General features: G+C 41.4%; 1 protein-coding gene across 1 annotated transcript; it reads left to right on the forward strand.

Annotated features, from left to right (window-relative positions):
* Positions 1–3,109: 3,109 nt before the first annotated feature.
* On the forward strand, positions 3,110–19,168 carry LOC148322809 (envoplakin-like). Its single transcript, XM_088316461.1, has 22 exons — positions 3,110–3,269; positions 6,398–6,497; positions 6,568–6,722; positions 7,183–7,306; positions 7,398–7,529; positions 8,305–8,346; positions 8,445–8,606; positions 9,937–10,044; positions 10,129–10,224; positions 10,293–10,403; positions 11,218–11,364; positions 11,491–11,645; positions 11,731–11,828; positions 11,911–12,083; positions 12,601–12,779; positions 12,868–13,006; positions 13,315–13,508; positions 14,307–14,457; positions 14,531–14,614; positions 14,695–14,832; positions 14,923–15,015; positions 15,308–19,168. The coding sequence occupies exons 1-22, from the start codon at positions 3,229–3,231 to the stop codon at positions 18,815–18,817; spliced, it is 6,132 nt and encodes a 2,043-aa protein (XP_088172587.1). The 5' UTR covers positions 3,110–3,228; the 3' UTR covers positions 18,818–19,168.
* The last annotated feature ends 492 nt before the right edge of the window (positions 19,169–19,660 follow it).

The following is a 19,660-nucleotide window of genomic DNA, read 5'->3' on the forward strand; positions in this document are numbered from 1 at the left end:
GACTTTGTCTGTGGTCTTTTGTGTGGTTGGGCCTTAGGAATAGTTTTACTTCCATGTCTGGCCACTAGATGTCAGCAGGTGTTTGTCTTAGACTAAAGCAGTGCAAAATGAAGTCTCTTCTCTATGAGATTGGCTACTAATTGACCATGATTTGTTTCGCTAATCGCATAGCTTGGTTGAAAATGAGTACCACAATGTTCGAAATGATGCCGCTCTTTGTGTGTTTATATAAAATCAAACAAATGGTGAACACCATGGTAGTTGTTACTGCGTAACCCAAGTAGTGCCCATCTGTCCCGAACTACGAACTGCCATTAAGATCCAGTATAAATAAAGGCAGCAATTTAAATTCGGTGCAGGTGTTCCTTTAATGGGCGGGGTTCTTACAATTACATAACGCGCATCCCAGCGGAATTGCTTATGGTGTAAATGTTTGGCGCAGTGGGCGTGGCCATAACGTAAAAGAAAGTTTGCCCAAAAACCTTTGCGCTCAGAAGTTCGCACCGGTTGCATTTTCTAAACTTTTTTATTTTGCCCCACAAAAAATTCCTTCCGTTTTTTGTATTTTTTTTTTGGGCGGGGGGGTCGTGCCGCCAGTCCTTTCAGTTGAGTATGCTGCTCTTCCTATTTTTGGTCTTCCCTCCCTCCTCAGGAAGGTATGAACGTGGGTGTTGGTTATAGGAGAGCTCGTTGTGTGGGTGCGCATCAGACACACCTTCAGCAGGCATGAGCCGGAGCAGCATGCTCGAGTCGACCCATTTCCACTGAGCCATCAAGTCACATTACGACTCTTCCACCTTCCACCTGCCCACCTTACCAACACCGACTTGTACGCATTCCTGTATTTACATTTTCAATTCATTTAATTTGCCCTGTTCAGGTCTTTTAAAGTAAACAAATTGCTCGTATTATATCGCAAATGTATTTTTACAGGGTGAGTTTGACTCATACTGTTTAAGATTTTTATTTTTATTTTTGCAGTGACTGTTACCATGCCAACACCACTCGTTCATAGCAAATGGCCATTTGACAGTCAATTGCATTTTTGGGGACAATCACGACAATATGTCCTTGAATGTCTCTTTGGTGTGAAAAAACACCAGCAGGTGATTGAAATAAAAGTGTGAATGTGAGTCACGGAGCCATGACGTCCTCTTAAAAAAACCTTCAATTCCTGTGTGCAGCGTCATACTCAAATCCACAAATGAGCTTTCCATGAAAACAAGTTCCTTCACTAATGCTTATCCCAAAGAATATAAAAATACCAAGGCCACAGAATACCTGTGAGTTGTCATGTCATAATTGCTGATTGTAATCAATAACTCAGCTGCCAAGTGACTCGTTCTTCTACATTCCACAGCTTTTGTGTGCATGCATGCAGGTCCACGTCTTTGTAAATGTGTCACAGGTGGACTTGAACTCGTCATGGGGCACCATATGGGGCCCTCTATGTCTTTGTACTGCAAAGACTGAATATTAATGACGTTTAGAATCTAAAATGTGTACATTTGAGAACATTGTCCCATTGCCTGAGCTAGATTACATCATTAAAATCCTTCTTGAAGATTGTTTAAGAAGTGAATCATTTCTACATTTTACTGCAATTGATAAGAGTGTTCTACGTTTGCCGTGGTTTTTATTTCAGCCGCAATTACTCATCATTATGAATAACGTTTCAACTCTACCGAATAGTTGACACTGACAGCAGTGCGACTGCTGCTACGAAGAACATCTGTCACAGTGAAAAAAGGTTGATCCTTGGTTGTTTCACTGCTCAGCCTATTTTATTTCACAACATATTAATCATGTGGGTATCGTCAGTCCAGTGAGTCCGTCAGTGAGTTGCTGTCAGAATTTCATATACGTCACGTGCAGGTGCCGCTCACCTGACACACAGGCAATTACAGGAAAAAATAAGTGTTGTATACATTTCAGTACCAGAAAACTCAATAAAAAATGTTTCATAAACTAACATGCTGTGTGTGTGTGTGTGTCTGTTGTTTTTATTTATTTCTTCTTTATTTGGCCACATGTCAGTTTGTGCGGCACCTTTTTGTGTGACATGGAAATTATGTTCTCGTCGCCGATTGGCTGTGGCCGTGGTCAACCGAGAATATGGACGGAAACATTGATGGACTCCCAGACGAAATGCCCACCTCAGGTATTAATGAAGATAATGTTTTTACACAAATGTACATTTTACACTTAGTCCAATATTCATATTGTATTTGATCACAAATCTAAATTAAAATGGAATTTGCTTACAAGACCACAATCAGGGTTTGTTTGATCACGTACGAGAACATAAACATTTGAAAAGGACATAAAGACATAAATGGCATAAGACACTTGAAACGAAACACGGCAGATTTATCCGTTGCTGTTAAACCAGCAAAATACAAGCAGCTAACTTGGCACCTCCTATTCTACTCTTATTTGAAAGCTCTTCACACCACTTCCGATGCACGACTTAGCTGTCTGACGCTAACTTTATGATCGTGCTGAAGCTTTCCCAGTATATTTGATTGCCCTACAAGTGACACGACACATGTAACTGTTGTTTCTTTGTAATGTAATATTTTGTGCAGACACTGAATTATTGCTACTTTAGGTTTTAAATTATTACGATTTAGTGACACCCTTAACAACAAAAGAGTTGCAATCAGTGCTATTTATAAATACAACATAATGGCCTATCATTTAGTGACAGTAGAACATTTTTACAAGAAAACAATAATAGATATACACATAACCAATGCACTTTATTTGCTAATTATAAAACGAGTATGTGGGCCGGTCGAAACGATGACGATAGATTGCGACAAACATCTTAATATAATATGACTATACTTTTGTGGCCCAATGGAAACCCCTTCCCTGTGTTTTCGAAAGGGAAGTCCGCACCTTTGTGACTTGTTTCTTCAGTGACAGGCAGCTCAGAACCTTATGACATGAAAAGGAAAAAAAAAATCCCGATGTGTGAATTAGCATATATGTCATCTTGAGGAGCGTGGAACAGGTCTGCCCGGTCTGCCCCTCGTTGCTGACTGCTTTTTATTGGCAACACACCTGCTGGCCTGGGCGGAGCCGAGAGACGCACCTTAACTGAGGGAAGACTCCGCCAGAGACACGGACAGAGTGAGAAGAAGGAAGGAAGGGAGGAAGGAGGAGCGCGCCGAGACACACTCGTACTCCGGTTACACAAGCGGGCCTGAACAGCTTCCCGTCATGTCGAAGAATCAGGAAAGCGGCCCTGTGAAGATCAGCAAGTGAGTTGGGCCTCCAAGTGTTTAAACGTGTATGTGTGGAACTGTGTGTGTGCGTGTGCGTGCGTGTGTGTCAGGTGTCTCATTCTACTCTCACTGGTCTAACCTGTCACGTTTTCCAGTGCATGCATCTGCTCTTCCAAGTTAATTATGCATAGCTGCAAACTACAATATACAGTAGTCACTGTGTTTTACAAATGAACAATCTCACATGCTATTTATAAGTGTAATTGTGTGTTGTCGATGTCATGGCAACAAAACAGTTGTTTTAAGTGGTGGGGCATCATGACATAACTTCACTGACTTATACGAGGGGTGTGCACATTTTTGTGTGCAAGGGCCACTTTACATTTTTTTTAAATGGACAGATGGGCCAGGTCATTAAATAATTTTTTTTAAAAAAAGTAAAAATATATATGGCCATAAAATATGTAGTATGTATACTGTACCAATAATAATTTTTGTACATTTTATTTACAAATAATTGATTAATAAGTTAGTCAACAACACAATTATTTAATAATGTAAATTAAAGTTGTGAAATATATCTAAAAATGTTATTCTTAATATTTAATTGTTCAAAATAAATAAATTAAGCAGCATTTAAAGAGACATGATTAAGAAGGAAAACTATATATATATATATATATATATATATATATATATATATATATGTATATATATATATATATATATATATATATATATATATATATAAATAAATAAATAAATAATATAAATAAATAAATAAATAAAACACGCCACCCTTAGTTGCGAGGCCGTCATTTTTGCTGTCAAAATATTTGCTTCTCTCACCTTCATAGCAATAATTGTGCTGGGTTGTCATTGTGCAACAAGCTTTTTTCTTGCGACTGAACATGCCGATTATCTCCACTTTTTCAGTTTGACCTGTCACCCAGCTCCTGGGTGGATGTCAGAGGTCCTGCTTGTGTAAATGGGCGTTCCATGCAACCCAATAAAATAGTGACAAGGGGCCCAGGCAGTGTCCGGGGGGGGGGGGGTCTCTAATGGAAGATTATTAACAGTCCATTTATTTTCATCGACAATATTGTGGTAATGTTTAAAGGGCTGCATGCACACTTGTGCACATGTTGGACTTTTGCAGCACAGATAACGGCTTGAGGAGCAATAAAAAGGGAACGCACCACAGGAGGTAAGCCACTACGAGCCGTCGTGTCTCACCAGAGCTGGCCCAGGCCTCTACGAGGCCCTCGAGTTCTGCAAGTTGTATTGATTATTGGTCTTTTAAACAAATGAGAGCAGCCCGAGGTTGAGTTAAATAACACTCCAAGTGATTAAGCACTAAGTCGAATACTGAATCGTGGCACCTTGACTTACAAGTTTAAGTCACTGTGACCAAGCTGTTAACTTCAATCATCTGTACAGCAAATCATTTTTCTTCAGTGAAATGCCATTAATCAGTTCCAGCCCAGTAAAGAAATAAAACTGGTTTTCTGTCGCCTTATTACTACACTGAAGTATTGCGTGTACGTGGTTAAGGGGGCGTTGTCTAGGAAGTGAACTAAGGAGAGCTGACTGGCCATTAACCACATGATTAGTTCAGTGTGAGCGACTTCTCCATGCTTCTTGTGAGTGTTTTCATTTTGTATGTGTGTGCTTGACTTTTCAAAAGGCTCTCCCTTTTTTTTCTTCAGCCTCAAGCACACCTGAAGTTTGAAAGTAATTACAATTTTAGCTCACGACAAATAGCAAAAAAAAAAAAAAAACAACAAAAAAGTCAACCTTCCTCAATACAACTATTATTAGCAAGCAGGTGCTCGCCTTGCGTATGCTTTGACCGGTTCTGTATCTCTCCACATTGCTGCACATGAATGCTGCCATTCATGTACATTTCAGTCGGACAACATTCCGGCAGGTGTCTTAAGCGACGGGGGCGGCAATTGCATACCCCTCCTGTGTCCTGCTGCGGGTGTGTCACTAGTTGCTTTTCATAAAACCGAGGTGAGGGAACGACAGAGCAAACACACCGAGAGCAACAACAGGTCACCACTTTGCTAGTGACATGCTGATAAATATTCTTTGCTAGGGTGAACATTAGCTCCATAGTCTGATGACATGTCATTTCGAAACATTCCGTAAAGGCATAATCAACCTGTGCATAACAAACAGCAATGTATTTCTATATTCAATAATACACATCTGGTCCAATTCATACCTTTGTGACAGTGTCGAACTTTATTAACTTTATAGAAGCAGCTTTTATTGCACGTCATTCGGTTTGTGTGTCGCTCGAGAAGTGGCCAGGTAGGTTAACATCAGTGGGCAATTTTGTTTGTAAAAATTGTTTGCTCTTTGTTTCTTAAGGACCTCAAAATATCTAACCAAACAGACTGGTTTATCCTGATGCTGTCATATACTATAATTCATACCTTCCAGCACAAATTTTTAAATAATTGCTCACATGTTAATTGCGCACTGCAGTTTTTACCTTTAAAACATTTACAGGGGATTTATTGAAATAAATTTGAGCACATTATGTTTTTATTTTTACTTCACTATTTTTTATTCATATTTTTATATAGCACTTAACTTTTCTTTATTTTATTTTATTTTATTTTATTTTATTTTATTTTATTTTATTTTATTTTATTTTATTTTATTTTATTTTATTTTATTTTATTTTATTTTATTTTATTTTATTTTATTTTATTTTATTTTATTTTATTTTATTTTATTTTAGTTTATTTATTTATTCATTTATTTATATATTCATTTATTTATTTATTTATTTTGTCACTTCTGTCTACTGTTTTGAATGCCAGAAACTTGTGATTTTTAAGCTGTCATAAGACACAATGCATGTGCTACAAACCATTCTTAGAGCAGACAACATCAAATGTGGCCATGGAAACATGTTCGGTCATCATCATGAATGCTCCCTGGGTCACGTTCCTGCTTCTTCCATTTTTTTCAACCCTTCAACCGTGACTAACTCCCTCGCGGAGCTCTTTTTGCCATTTCGCCATCCACCAAGATGTCTGTCCAGTACCAGAGAAATCAAGTACACAATAAAGTAGTGTTAGTACTTTGTTACCGCCGCCTGTCAATATGGTTTTGAACGTCATGTTGGTTTGTTGTGTTCTCCACAGGAGCCAGGCCACCGACCTGGCTCTGGTCATTGCCCGCATGCAGAAGAATGCAGACCGGGTGGAGACGGACATCCTGGGCGCAGAGGAGTTGCTGGCTGTGGTATGAAAGGCTCGATCACACAGAGCTTTGCAAAAAACAATTTGTGAGATTAAAGCTCGCTGCCGTGCAGGACGCCAAGCGTGAGGAAAAAAAACAGACTCTGATGCACCAGAAGGTCAACGCAGACAAACTGGCAGAGGCCGAGGGCCTGCTGAAGGATCTTTTCATGGACGTGGACAAGGCCAAGCGTCTGCAGCACCCGCAGGCCAACGAGATCGAGCGCGAGTGAGTTGACTGGCGTCGCAAATGTTTCTTTGGAACGTGTTGACATACATGTCGAGCAGGGGCACACCTCGCATACCGTCACATCAAGATAAACCATCACTTCCACATTCCCTTCCGCTCTCCACCCACCTCGTCACTAGTGAGGAAACAATTTCTTGTAGCTTTTATTTGTTTCCTTTTTAAGCTGGCAAATTTTGACTTCACAGTTGGCCCCCCTGCATACTCGCAGTTCGGCACCAGCAGATTTGGATATTCAAATGTTTTTTTTTTCTTCAATATGTTTTCAGGAATATTTTCATGTGTCATTACACAGTGGTTAAAAGAAGAATGGGAATAAGAATGTCATAAGTAGTTTTGTCCTAAGTCTTCCATTCCGTTATTCAGAGTAATCCTTTTGATCTGAGGCTAATACAGAAACAATCAACCAATGTTACACATTTCCACCGATTCTGATTCTCAGTGTGAAGAACCTTCACGACCGCTGGGTGAAGGACTGTGCCACCTACAGGGAACTGTACGACCAGGTGCAAGACTTGGTACCCAAGGCGAGGATAGACTGGGGTCCGGCGCTGGATGACAAACAGGTCTGTCGAAGAACCTTGAAGCCCATACCGACGACTGCCGTCGACTTTGTGAACAAGTCACATTTCCTCTCTGTGCATTGCCACGTTCCAGAGACGTCTAGACACCGAAGGATACGGTCGCAGTCTTTCTGACGTCGAAAAACAGATTGCAGCTCACAACATCCTGCATAAAGAGATTGAGGCCTACAGCGAGCAGCTGACGCCGAGCACAACCTCTTCACAGGTAGACTTAGAGCATTTATGTTCGGATGTTCTCAGTAACAAAGTTGTAACACTCCTGTTATGTTGCTGGTCACATTGAACCGTTTTTACAATTTTGCAAAAAAAATAAATAAATAAATAAATAAATAAAAAATATCCCCCCCCTCCGAAAAAAAAAAAAAAAAAAAAAAAAGTTGTAACACTCCTGTTATGTTGCTGGTCACATTGAACCGTTTTTACAATTTTGCAAAAAAAAATAAATAAATAAATAAATAAAAAATATCCCCCCCCTCCAAAAAAAAAAAAAAAAAAAAAAAAAATATATATATATATATATATATATATATATATATATATATATATATATATATATATATATATATATATATATATATATATATATATATTACAGCGCTCCACCCCCAGACACACGTCTACAAACGTAAAAGGTGGATCAGTATTTAATCTCCAATTTACATAACAGGTGTGTTAACTGGAATAGCATTCTTTAGGTTGAACTGCTAACAAAAGCAAAGCGTAATATGTTTATCCATTTGTGTTAATAGGTCACTTTCTCATTCATGCAAGATTAAGTACTGTTTGTGCACGGGATTTCTTCGATTATTATCTCGAATACATTTGCAACATTTAATCACGTTGCCATTGTTGGGGTTTGTGTGTGGAATGTTGAAAGAAAAAAAAATTAATGGAATCCATTTTGGAATAAGGTTGTAACAGAAAACATGCGAAAGCTTTGCGACTGTACCGTTGACTCCTTTGCCTTCGTCTTCCAACAGGGCCAATATGCCACACTTAAAGAGAAGTACGATAAATTGTTGGTGAGTTGTGTCATTCAATCCAACGGTCTCCATTTGTCCACGCTGCGTTCGTGTGCGAGGGATTTTTTCCTCTGATGTTTTGTCCACCATCTTTGCAGGAGAGTTCCAAAAACAGGCGCAAGCACCTGGCCTCTCTGTACGAGTACATGCAAAGCTGCAGAAAAGAGCTGGACTACCTGTCTCAGCAGAAGGAAAGAATCCTGCTGAGAGACTGGAGTGATCGCATGGTTGACCCGCCCAGCGTCCGCATGGAGTATGAGGTCAGTCTTGGGTTGTTTTTTTTTCAGGACGTGGCGTAAATATACATCGTATGGGAAAAAAAGTATTGGGACATTTTGCCATCAGAAAATAAAAAAAAAAAGCTCAACTACTGAGAAACTTGTCATTTCTGATTTCTTGTTTTAATAGCGGAAGGATGACAGACAAAAATATATGAAAATTTAAATATCGCCCAATGAAATCACTTTGGAACGACTTTTTGTCCAACTTGCATAAACTATGGCGAGTTCGGCCACAATAAATCATCTTAAATTAACTTTCTTTGTTTACACTCGTGAAGTCTCACAATAGGCTCTCGGTCATGCTCCTGAAACTGTTATGGAAGTGGGAATTGTGTGCTGTCCTCTTTGTAGATTAAACAAAGACGTTAAGGAATGAGTGTAGAAATGTAATGTGTGTGCGGTGCGTGCCAGCTGGCACAGATAATTAATTATAGGCTACAGGATAGAATTAAACTTTGACAGGTGGATTTACCTCCATTTATCAACAATGCTGACATCTGTTTAATCAGTCGAAAACGGCAAACTTATTTCGTTATCTTCAATGCTGTGCATGCTTTACGGATTGCTTTTCTTCCCTGCTCCTTTGGACTATGTAAATGTTTTTATATAGTATGAATTGAACCCAACAGGTCTGACTGAGTCATGAATTTGTCTTGTATTTTATGTGCTTGGCTTGAACAGCTCTACGTGACGAGCGGGCTTCGTACGTGATATTGTTACTCATTCGCTAGCTTGTGCGTTTAATATTAACGTAATGTAAATGTCAACTGCACATTTTGTTTTCATCTGTGCGGACCGATTCAAAGTGGCCCGCGGCCCGGTACCAGCCCACGGCCCGCTGGTTGGGGACCACAGCTGTTTTTTTTTCTTCCGATGTCCATTTTCTATAGTATTTATCCCTTATTTGGTCACCACTGGGATAGATCAGTCAGTTAAACATGTTCCTCTTCAATTAGTCACTTTGAAAATGTTGCCTATGTGTGGCGATACTTAAATAAATGAAATACAGTAAATGTAGCTCAGTAAAACCCGTGTCCGGTTAGGAGTAAGAATAGTGGTCGGGTTTGACTAAATGAGAGGTCGACCCGGTTGCCCGGCAGCCAATCGCAGAGTGCCTTTGCACAATCAAGCATTTTCCCTCACGTTCATGCCTGTGCACACGAAAAATATCTCTCTTTTGTTTGTCAGTTTGCCTCGGGGGGCTCTGCTGCAAACACGTACAACCAGTGATGAATTAGATGCTGCCGCTGGCTATGCGCACGACGTGACATCTTCTTTCCATATCTGTTTGCTCTTTGTTTGCATGCAGAAATTCAAAAGCAATGGGCTGCTGTCACATGAGGGTGAGGTCAACCAGCTCCTGGAGGAAGGAGATCGTCTGTCAAACATGCAACATCCTGGCGACCCAGCGATAATGGTCAACATCCGCTCCTTGACACCGAGTCTAAGTTAATCTTACTCCTCCACAAGTCTTCACACAAATGTCTGTCAATGTTGACAGGCACATAAAGATGCCATGCAGAGCGGCTGGCAGTCGTTCCTCAACCTGTGTCTGGCGCAGGAAATCCACCTGGACAACGTTGAAGACTACAAGAAGGTAAGTCACCTTTCTGTGACTTGTTACGTTCGCATGACTTCTTGTGAACCAGCAAATGTTTGTTGCAGTTCCAGCTGGACGCTGAGACCTTATCTGAGTCCCTGGACAGACTCACTTCCAATCTGGACCCAAGGTTATTGGATGGCAAGAGCAACTCGGAGGCCCTTTTGGAACTTCAGGTGCTCTGGCTTCTGCTACAATCAACGTCATCATGAACCAAGTAGCAATAAGAGAACACTGTTCAACAATTTTTTAAATCAGACATGCAAGTATTTTTTTTTTTAGATTTGATTTTGATGACAAAACGTTTTATTATAATGATACAACAATAATAAAAATAAGAACTTTTTATTTTTAGATGAATGAAATAGAATATTGATGTTTATGGCAATAATAATGACGTTATTATTATTATTAATAATAATAATAAAAATAATAAAATATTTTAGAGCAAAGAAATAAAAAGTAATTTCACCAGATAATAGTACTGCTAATTATAATATCAACAATGACAGTAATGATAATAATTTTTACTGATTTACTGATTCATTTTACTTACTAATACAAATACCACTCGTAATAATGATGACAATAACAACTGATTTAGTCAGTATGTGTGTCCATCTTAGCTGACTGTAGAAGGACTACACGGTGGCTCGTCACAATAATCGGAAGAATACGTTTAATAAAGTCCGCTTGCGTAAAAGTGACAGAAGGGCAAGTTAGGAGTCCTAATCAGGTTCTTCCAAGTCTCGGCCCGTGTTGACCTACAATATTTGTTCAGTCCCATGTGTTTGCAGAGGTCTGTTTTAAGAAGCTGCTTTCCTTTGGATTATCTCCGTCGTCAAAACCAGAACGGATGCTTTTCTTTTTTTGTCCGAGTGCCAGATTTTAATGTCACGATCTTGAGCTTTGCGAGAATGTCTGAAGAAGCATGCCGATGTTTGAGTGGCATTTCAACTATTGTTGTGATGTGTCATTTCTTCCCTCCAGGGAGATGAGCCAGCGGTAAAGAGGAACGAGCAGCGCCTGGCGGCTCTCAGAGAGCTCAGTCGCAACATCGCGCCTCTGAAGCTACGGCGAAGCAATCCCACCAAACCCACCAAAGTCGTAGCTCTTTGTGACTGGAATGATGAAAACGTGAGCTTTTTTTTTACAATGATGATAAAAATGAGATAACGCCACGATATGTATCTTAACTGTAAACTTCCTGGTTTGTCCGGACAAATTTCCTGTTAATCCCCATATCGTATGTGCTTACTTTAGGGAGCCGTGAGGCGTGGTGATGAGCTAACATTAAAGTCCATTTATGATAATGAGAAATGGGAGATGCAGGATGGCGGCAAGAAAGCCAAAAGGCTCCCCGGGGCGTGTTTCATGGTGCCACCACCTGACATTGAAGCTCTGGAGAAAGTAAACAGGTACATGTTGACGCTCTGTAACTTGAGATTTTCTTCTTCAGGATCACCAAGCCCATTATTGAGGAAAATGTCTTTTTCTGTTCAGGTTCGAGAAAACTCTGTTAAACTTGAAGAGCGAGAGATCAGCTAAAATGAGCTCACTGAAGAACCCCACCGGCGAGGTGGTTCGCCCTCAACGTGCAGGTGAGAAGGGAAGATTTTCTTACCGCCGCCTGCAGAATGACCTTTTATTTCCTGTCAATTTGCTGTCATCGTCGCACTCCAGTTTCCGTACAAAGCGCTCCAGAAGACTCCAAGGCTGCCCTGCTCGCCGGACAAATAGACGAGCTTAACCACAATTTGGATCTGTGCAAACTGGACATCCAGAAACGATTCAGGGCCCCTCTGGACAACCGCAACCCGGCGCTAGACCTGGAAAACAGGCTGCAGGATCTCAAGGTTAGAGTTCAACATTTGCAACCTTCACCTATTGGACTGTTGTTGTTGCTGACGACACGACGACTGCTCGGTTCGTGTTCATTTTCATTTGGACTTCTTCATTTCACTTAGGCATAAAATCTGACCCTAAAATAGATGCATCATAAATCTAATGCTGTTTCTTGAATTACAAATTAATTATTAATTGTGATTGTTGAAAAGTACATGAAAGGAAAATATTGGGAAAAATATATCGCATATTAAATCCCAATCATAATATTCTGGAGCGGTATGGTGGAAATCGCAATTAAATAATTTTTCAAAACCTTTCGGCCCTGAGGTGATTATAAACTTATATGACAGGCATGACTGGCCTCTGAGGGGAAACGAAATCAGTTTGACACGCATTACTACATCAGCAATAATCCGGCATTTTATTTTCAAATAAAGGAGAAATCTAATGTGGACCTTGCGCATACAAGTTTGCCCACCCATGCTTTTATAATTTACATATACACGTTGTATGCTTGCACTCTAGAACTCATCCCTGACGGCGAGGAGTCTGGAGTCGGAGAAGGCTGCCACCCAGAGAGAAATGGACCCCGTTCTGGCCAAGAAACCACTTGGACCCAATGCCTCAATGTTGCCGCTCAAACTCACTGCTGCCAACTCCAAAATGGACGACATCTACAGTCTTATTGATCTTTATGACAAAAAGTAAGAGGAGCAGTGTGAAGCCGCTGCTCTCCATTTCGCACAAGAAACATTTTCGTCACTGGTTGTTCCTCTGCTCCTTTTCACGCAGAACTTCCGCCGCTATGTTCTTGGAGAGGCAGATGCAGAAGGTAGAAGGTGTGGTCTCCGGGTTCGAGCAGCAGCTCGCAAAAGATGGCGTTATTCCCAATAAAAAAAATGCCCTGATGAGTCGCAACCGTCAGCTGCAGGTGCGGAAAAGTTTGACTTTACCTCTTTACCTTTTAGTTCTTATTAGTGGTGGGCAGTCATTTGCATTTGCATTTGTTTTGACCAAATCCGATATCCTCCTCTATGTGCCGCCATACTAACCAAATATTTGTCCTGAGTTCTAACCCGGCCAGCTCATTGGTGTTGTATTGTTTAATTTTTTTTATTTTTTTATATTGCTGCTTTCTATATTTGCATTGTAATAGTGGTGTAGATTTAGTCGAATAAGTCCCTCCTGAAGGCCCACTGAATTAAAGCTGCAACGCTATTTGTTCATGTCATCAAACAGGACATTCGTCAGGAGGTTTCCTCAAAGAAGGATGAGTTAAACACATTAGGCAGAGACTTGGACCTGACCAAGCAAGCGTGCAGCTCCCTGCAGCAGAATTTCCATGAATACTGCCCTGACATTCGCCGCCAGGAGAATGAAGTGAAACGTCTGAAGAACCGCTTCACCAGTGTCAGTAATCAGCTGCAGGACAGGTGAGAGTTACAAATTCAAGTCGGAATTCAATTAAAGCTTTCAGGAACAATACACGGACTAACGACATACAACATTTACAAGTTATGAACGACGCAAAGGAAAGTAATTTTTTTCGCAAGGAAGTACGTCCGTTTCTGGTCACTTGGAACTGCCTTCGCCATACATGCTAAATTGCAGTGCGAGTATTTTGCCAGATCATTTGAGGTTAACTGATTTGAACACTTGCATGATGGTAAAGAGAGTTACGCTATTACTTAAAACAGGCGTGGGCAAGCTACGGCCCGGGGGCCACATACGGCCCGCCGAACTTGAAAAAAATTCAATGAATAAACCTTGTTCATGTTTTATTTTCTAAATACTGTGGCGTGTCAAAGACAGATATTTTGTTGTAATGTTTTTGTTCATTTTAATTTTAAATTAAATGTATTTTTTTTCTCCGACGAGGTGAGGTTACCAAAACACTCCATCCATCTGCTCCTGGTCCGGCCCCTCTGTCAAATTTCAGAACCCATTGTGGCCCACCAATTAAAAAAAGTTTTTCCACCCCTGACTTAAAACCTTGCTTGAACAATACAAGCTTTTATAATGGCAGCAGTTTGTCTAACTATCATATTTTCCTAGGAGGAAAAAAAGCAAGCGGAAGCAATTGTGTTTGATATATTACGTAGTTTCCACAATGTGTTGTAAATGCCAATGCTTCGTGCAATTGTGCAATTGTGCAATTGTGCATGTGTGTCATGATGACATTTAAAAAAATGCGGTTAGTAATTCATGTCTTTGCTGCTCTGTTGCTGTAGGTCTACCCTCATACAGGAAGCCAGCAATAAAAACCAAGACTTCCAGAATGCGGCTCAGTCTTTGGATTTCTTTTTGGTCAATTTACCAAATAACACAATCAGGCCCACTGATAACGTGGGCGAGATAACAGCCAAACACAACTCTCAGAAGGTGAGTGAAAATGTCCTTTTACCAAATAAATGTGAATTTGTGAACCTTCCGTGCAATATTGTTTGGTGTCTAGAAAGTGGTGGAGGACATTCACAAAAAGTCAGGTGATGTGCGCCGCATCAAGGATCTCTCCAGAGAACTCCAAAACACCTTAATTGTAAGTTGTCATTAGTGCCGTCCGTTTACTACCGTACTTGTAATACACACACGGTCCTTCTTAAACAAATGTACTTTCAGGAATACGAGATTAAATCCAACACATACCGCGGCATTTTATATGGCGACGATGATGAAGATGAAGACGATGACGACGACAACGAGCCCATTCTGAAAAAGCGGCAAACCTCAACGATGGCTCAGTCCGTGCAGAGGAAGGTACATCAACGTCAAGCATTAATTTCATCTTAAAACGAGACTCCTTCTATGTTTCATGTTGTTTAAACCTCAGTTGTGTTTGTCCTACAGGAAAAAGATTTACTGAACCGTTTCGCTGAGGTGTCTGCGGAGAATGAGCAGCTTCTCTGCCAGATGGGGACTGCCAAGAACATCATTCTCAGGGTAAAATAGAAACAATCATATCATCATTAAGGTCTTATTTGGCTTTTGACTGGATGACAAGAACATGGACATTTTCTTAGTCTAGGGTATGAAAGATATTGGGATAATGTATCCGTACTACGGGAGATATACATTCGTCAATTCGCTCGTCATCGACAGTCTATCATGATTTCAGGCTGAACCGAAACTGTAATCATCAGTCCGTAACTCTGTCATCGTTAGTTTAGATGCGCTTCCGTCATAACTAAATTACAGTTCTGCACTCTCTCTCTGATCTTTGATATGTGAACAGAATGAAGACAAAGTCAGCAGTGTAGTCGTCAGTCAGCAGCTGCAACAACAGAGCCAGAGGATGGACATGGAAGAGGCTGAGACAATCACGAAAGAACTGAATGAAGAGAAGTCCCGTCGCATACATGCAGAAAAAGACTTGGAAACGTACAGACAGAGGTACTTGTCCTTGAAGAGCAGGAGAGGAGTGGAGAGGTTGGAAGAGAAGGAGGTCGTGCAGTATTACCGTGATCCGAAAGTGGAAGCAGAGCTACAGACTCTGAAAAGCAGGATTCAAGATGAAAGTTATAAGAGGTCGAGGACGCATTCGGATATAGACATTCTCAATGAGAAAATATTTCAAATGGAAAAGCAGCTCTTTCGTGTGGAACCTAAACTGTTAGAAAAAGTAGTCACGGAATATGAAAGAGACCCACAGCTTGATGTAGAACTGGAACGGATCCGAAGTGAGATGCAGAAGATACGACAGGAGATCCAAACGAAAGAGTCGAAGATCATTCTTGTGAAAAAGGAGCTTACTCTCGTGTCTCAGCAGAAAATCAAAATCAGAGAGAGGCTCGTGAAGAAGGATGTGGTAAGGCTTGAAAAGGATCCCGAGATGATCAAAGCCATTTTCACATTCAAGAGCGAAATAGCAGCAGAAGAAGCCCAATGTCTTACCATCAATGACACTATTTTCAGCATTCGGAGTAAGATAAACACACTGGAGCGGATCATTCCCACCGTTGAACCAAAAATTGTCACTAAGATGGTGAAACAAGTACAACAAGATCCAGAATTGATAAGTGAGTCAAAGAAACTACGCATGGCATTGGAAGAGGAGAAGGATGAGAATGTTATCTTGCTGAAGGACCTGACCACTCTTCAGCTGAGATACGGCGAAGTGGAGAAACTGCGGCCTAAATTCGAGGTCAAAGAGGTGATCAATGAGATTTTCCGAGTTGACCCTGAGACCGAAGTCCAGCTGCAACGTCTGAAGAATGCGCTGCAGGACTGTGGCCGAAAACGTACAGCAATAGAGCAACAAACGGACGTGGTGATGACCTCGCTGACAACGCTGCGTACTCAGAAACCCAAAGTCGAGTACAAGGAGGTGACCCAGGACGTTATCAAAGAAGAGAAAAGTCCCGAGGTCATTCGGGAGTTACAGCGGCTCAGCAACCAAGTGTCGCGTATTAAAGTCAACTATGACACCACTGTTGAGCTGCTGATGCACCTTCGCAAAGAAAGAGATGAGCTGAAAGCTGATAAAGCCAAAGTGGAGACCAAACTCGTGAACAAAGAGGTTATCAAATATGAGAACGACCCCTTGCTGGAAAAAGAGGTGAACAGACTCCGGAGGACTCTTAGAGAAGAGACTCAACAACGTCGCAGTGTGGAAGAATTTCTCTTTGACCTTCAGAACCAATACATTGTCCTTGAGCGCCAGAAGCCCGAGGAGAAGACAGTGGTACAGGAAGTGGTGCGTCTTCAGAGGGACCCCAAGCAGATTTTAGAGCATGAGAAGTTAAACAAGTCCCTAGATGAGGAAGTCAAAGCCCGTAGGAAGCTTGAGATCGAAGTGAGACAGCTAAGAGCCCTGATTCACGAAAAAGAGAACACTGTCGCTCAGATGGATGAACGCCAGAAGAAGATCCAGATCGAATCCGAGCTGCGGCAGATCAAAGCTCACATTCATGAGTTTGAGACTTCTCCAAAACCTGTTGAGGAAAAGATTGTCATTGAGGAAGTCCTGAAAGTGGAGAGGGACCCAACGCTAGAGAAAATCATGGATGATATACGTGTTGAAATGGAAAGAGAGGCAAACCATCTCGTTCGCCTACAGAGGGAAATCAGCAGCCTGAGAATGAAGTTGGAAATTCTGGAAAAAGAAAAGACAACAGAAAAGGTTGTTTACAGGGAAGTTGTCCGTGTGGAGAAAGAACCGGCAGTGGAAGCCGAGAGAGACCATTTGAGAGATCTTGTTGCGCAGGAGAGAAATATGAGGCGTGACAAAGAAGACAACCTTCAAAGCTTGAGAGTTAAAATTACCCATCTGGAGACATCCGTATCTGTTATTTCCCAAGAGGAGAAAACTCTGGTTTTCAACAGAAATAGCCTCCATCGGGAGAAGGAAGACCTCCTCAAACAGCTGAAAATGCTCGAGACTCATAGGCAGAACATTAGCGTCACCTTCCAGCAACAGTCCAAGCTCATGAGCGAGAGAACCCAGATGGCGAGGCAGAGGAGTCTCAAGGCGTCCTCTGAAGTACAACGGCTGGAGAATGAGATCCTGAATGAAAAAGACAAACACCACCAAATGGAGACGCTCATTATGGAGCTGAAAGAAGCCATGAGGACCGAGGATCAGGCTGAAACTCACACGAGAGAGACCAACCTTTCTACAAGGGTCACCATCTTGGATCCCGACACTGGTACCAACCTGGTTCCTTATGACGCCTATGTGAAAGGGTTAATAGACCGCAATCAGTACATACACCTGTCAGAACTGGAGTGCGATTGGGAAGAAATCACATCCACTGGTCCAGATGGGGATTCAACAATTCTGCAGGATCGTAAGAGTGGAAGGCAGTACGCTGTCAAAGACGCCCTGAGAGACGGCCGCTTGACCCAGTATGATGTGATGCGCTACAAAGATGGCCAAATGCCCATTTCTGAATTTGCTCTTCTTGTGGCAGGGGAATCTCGAAGTCCTTTTGTTTCTCCGGTTACAACTTCCTTTTTTCCTCCGGTGACAAGCCCCAAATCCCCCATTAAATCTATCCCCAACTCTCCCTTAAACTCAATGCCAACATCCTTGATGTCCTCGCGAACCAGTCTGAACAGCCACAGCGACAGTGTTAACAACCTCTTTTCTTTAAGCGATGAGCAATTCCCAATCGCCGGAATTTTTGACACATCCACGGAGAGCCGCATGTCCGTGAGAAGCGCCTTGACCCGGAAGCTCATCGATGCTGACACAGCGCTAAAGCTCCTGGAAGCGCAGGCGGCCTCCGGCGGAATTGTCGATCTCAACAAGAAGGACAAACTCTCCGTCCACAAAGCGGCCGAACACGGCCTCATTGACAACAGTCACATGTACAAACTTCTTAACGCTCAGAAGGCCTTCACCGGGATTGAGGACCCTCTGACCAAAGAGCGTCTCTCTGTGGGAAAGGCGGCGCTAAAAGGATACATACCCGACGATAACGCTAGGTGGTATATTGAAGCGCAATACCTGACTGGAGGGTTGGTCGATCCCACCAAAGCTGGCCGCATCACCCTCCTGGAAGCCGAAGCTTCCAATGTGATCGACAGCAAGACAGCCGAAGACCTGAAGAATGAGTCGCGCTACCCAAAAGTTCTGATCGACCCCATCAGCAAAGAGAAAATCTCATATAAACAGGCAATGGATAAGTGTACGGTTGACAAGAACACGGGACTTTTGCTCCTGCCTGCTGCCTCGGGTGATGAAACCGATTCACCGTCATTCTCCAACTTTCGGTTTATGTCTTCTAACAACGGAATCTAGATTATAAGTTTGAAGATGAGTGAAATGTTTGACACGGCCTCCGGTGCTAGAGGGTTCATTCTATTAGTAACTAAAAGATGACATTAACATACTGATATTGATAACCCTATTGTGGATCTGGTTTGAATTTGATGTGGGGATTTGCTGTAAAAAAAAAAAAATAAAAAAAATCAGGGTCAAGTTTGTTTTTCCATTCAGCATTCTAAAGTCAAATCCAAGAATCCACACATTGCTTTTTACAGACCTGTTTTTTTCAACAATAGTATTTGTATTTTCAAAACATATGCATGTATATTGCATAAATGTGAATCATACTTTATATACATACTTAATAAATGACAATCTTCATTATGTCTGCATCTTTTTTGTCCATGCCCGTAAATAAATGATTGCTCCTCAGAGCATGAAACACAAGGCTTGTTTTGCAGCAAATGGAGGAAAAAAAAAACAAACACTTCAGTCCGCAGTATTTTGCCCCCAGATATCTTTACAAAAGCTTTTTTCATTTGACCATGTAAGACTCCTCACACATTTTAAAACGCAGACGAGTATTCTTGCATGTAAGATTTCATCAAACCATTAATTAGCACAATCTTCGTGTTGCAGAAATGCCAGAAATGGGACTTTGTGCCGCGGCAAAATTGCACAAATCCGAAACTGCCACTGCATGTAGCATTAATGTAGCGCATGAAAGGGAATTAACTAACATTACATGTTTTACTTGCTTGGCTTTTAACGGTCGGAATTAACAGAGTAAATCTTTTGTTCCTATACTTTTTCATGTCACATAGGCCGGGAATTTACTTTTTTTAATTTATTTTTTTTTTTGCCGATTGTCTGCTT

Source organism: Idiotropiscis lumnitzeri, chromosome 15, assembly GCF_059441095.1.
Source record: "Idiotropiscis lumnitzeri isolate Australia: NSW breed Sydney's pygmy pipehorse chromosome 15, RoL_Ilum_1.0, whole genome shotgun sequence".
Taxonomy (NCBI): Eukaryota; Metazoa; Chordata; class Actinopteri; order Syngnathiformes; family Syngnathidae; genus Idiotropiscis; species Idiotropiscis lumnitzeri.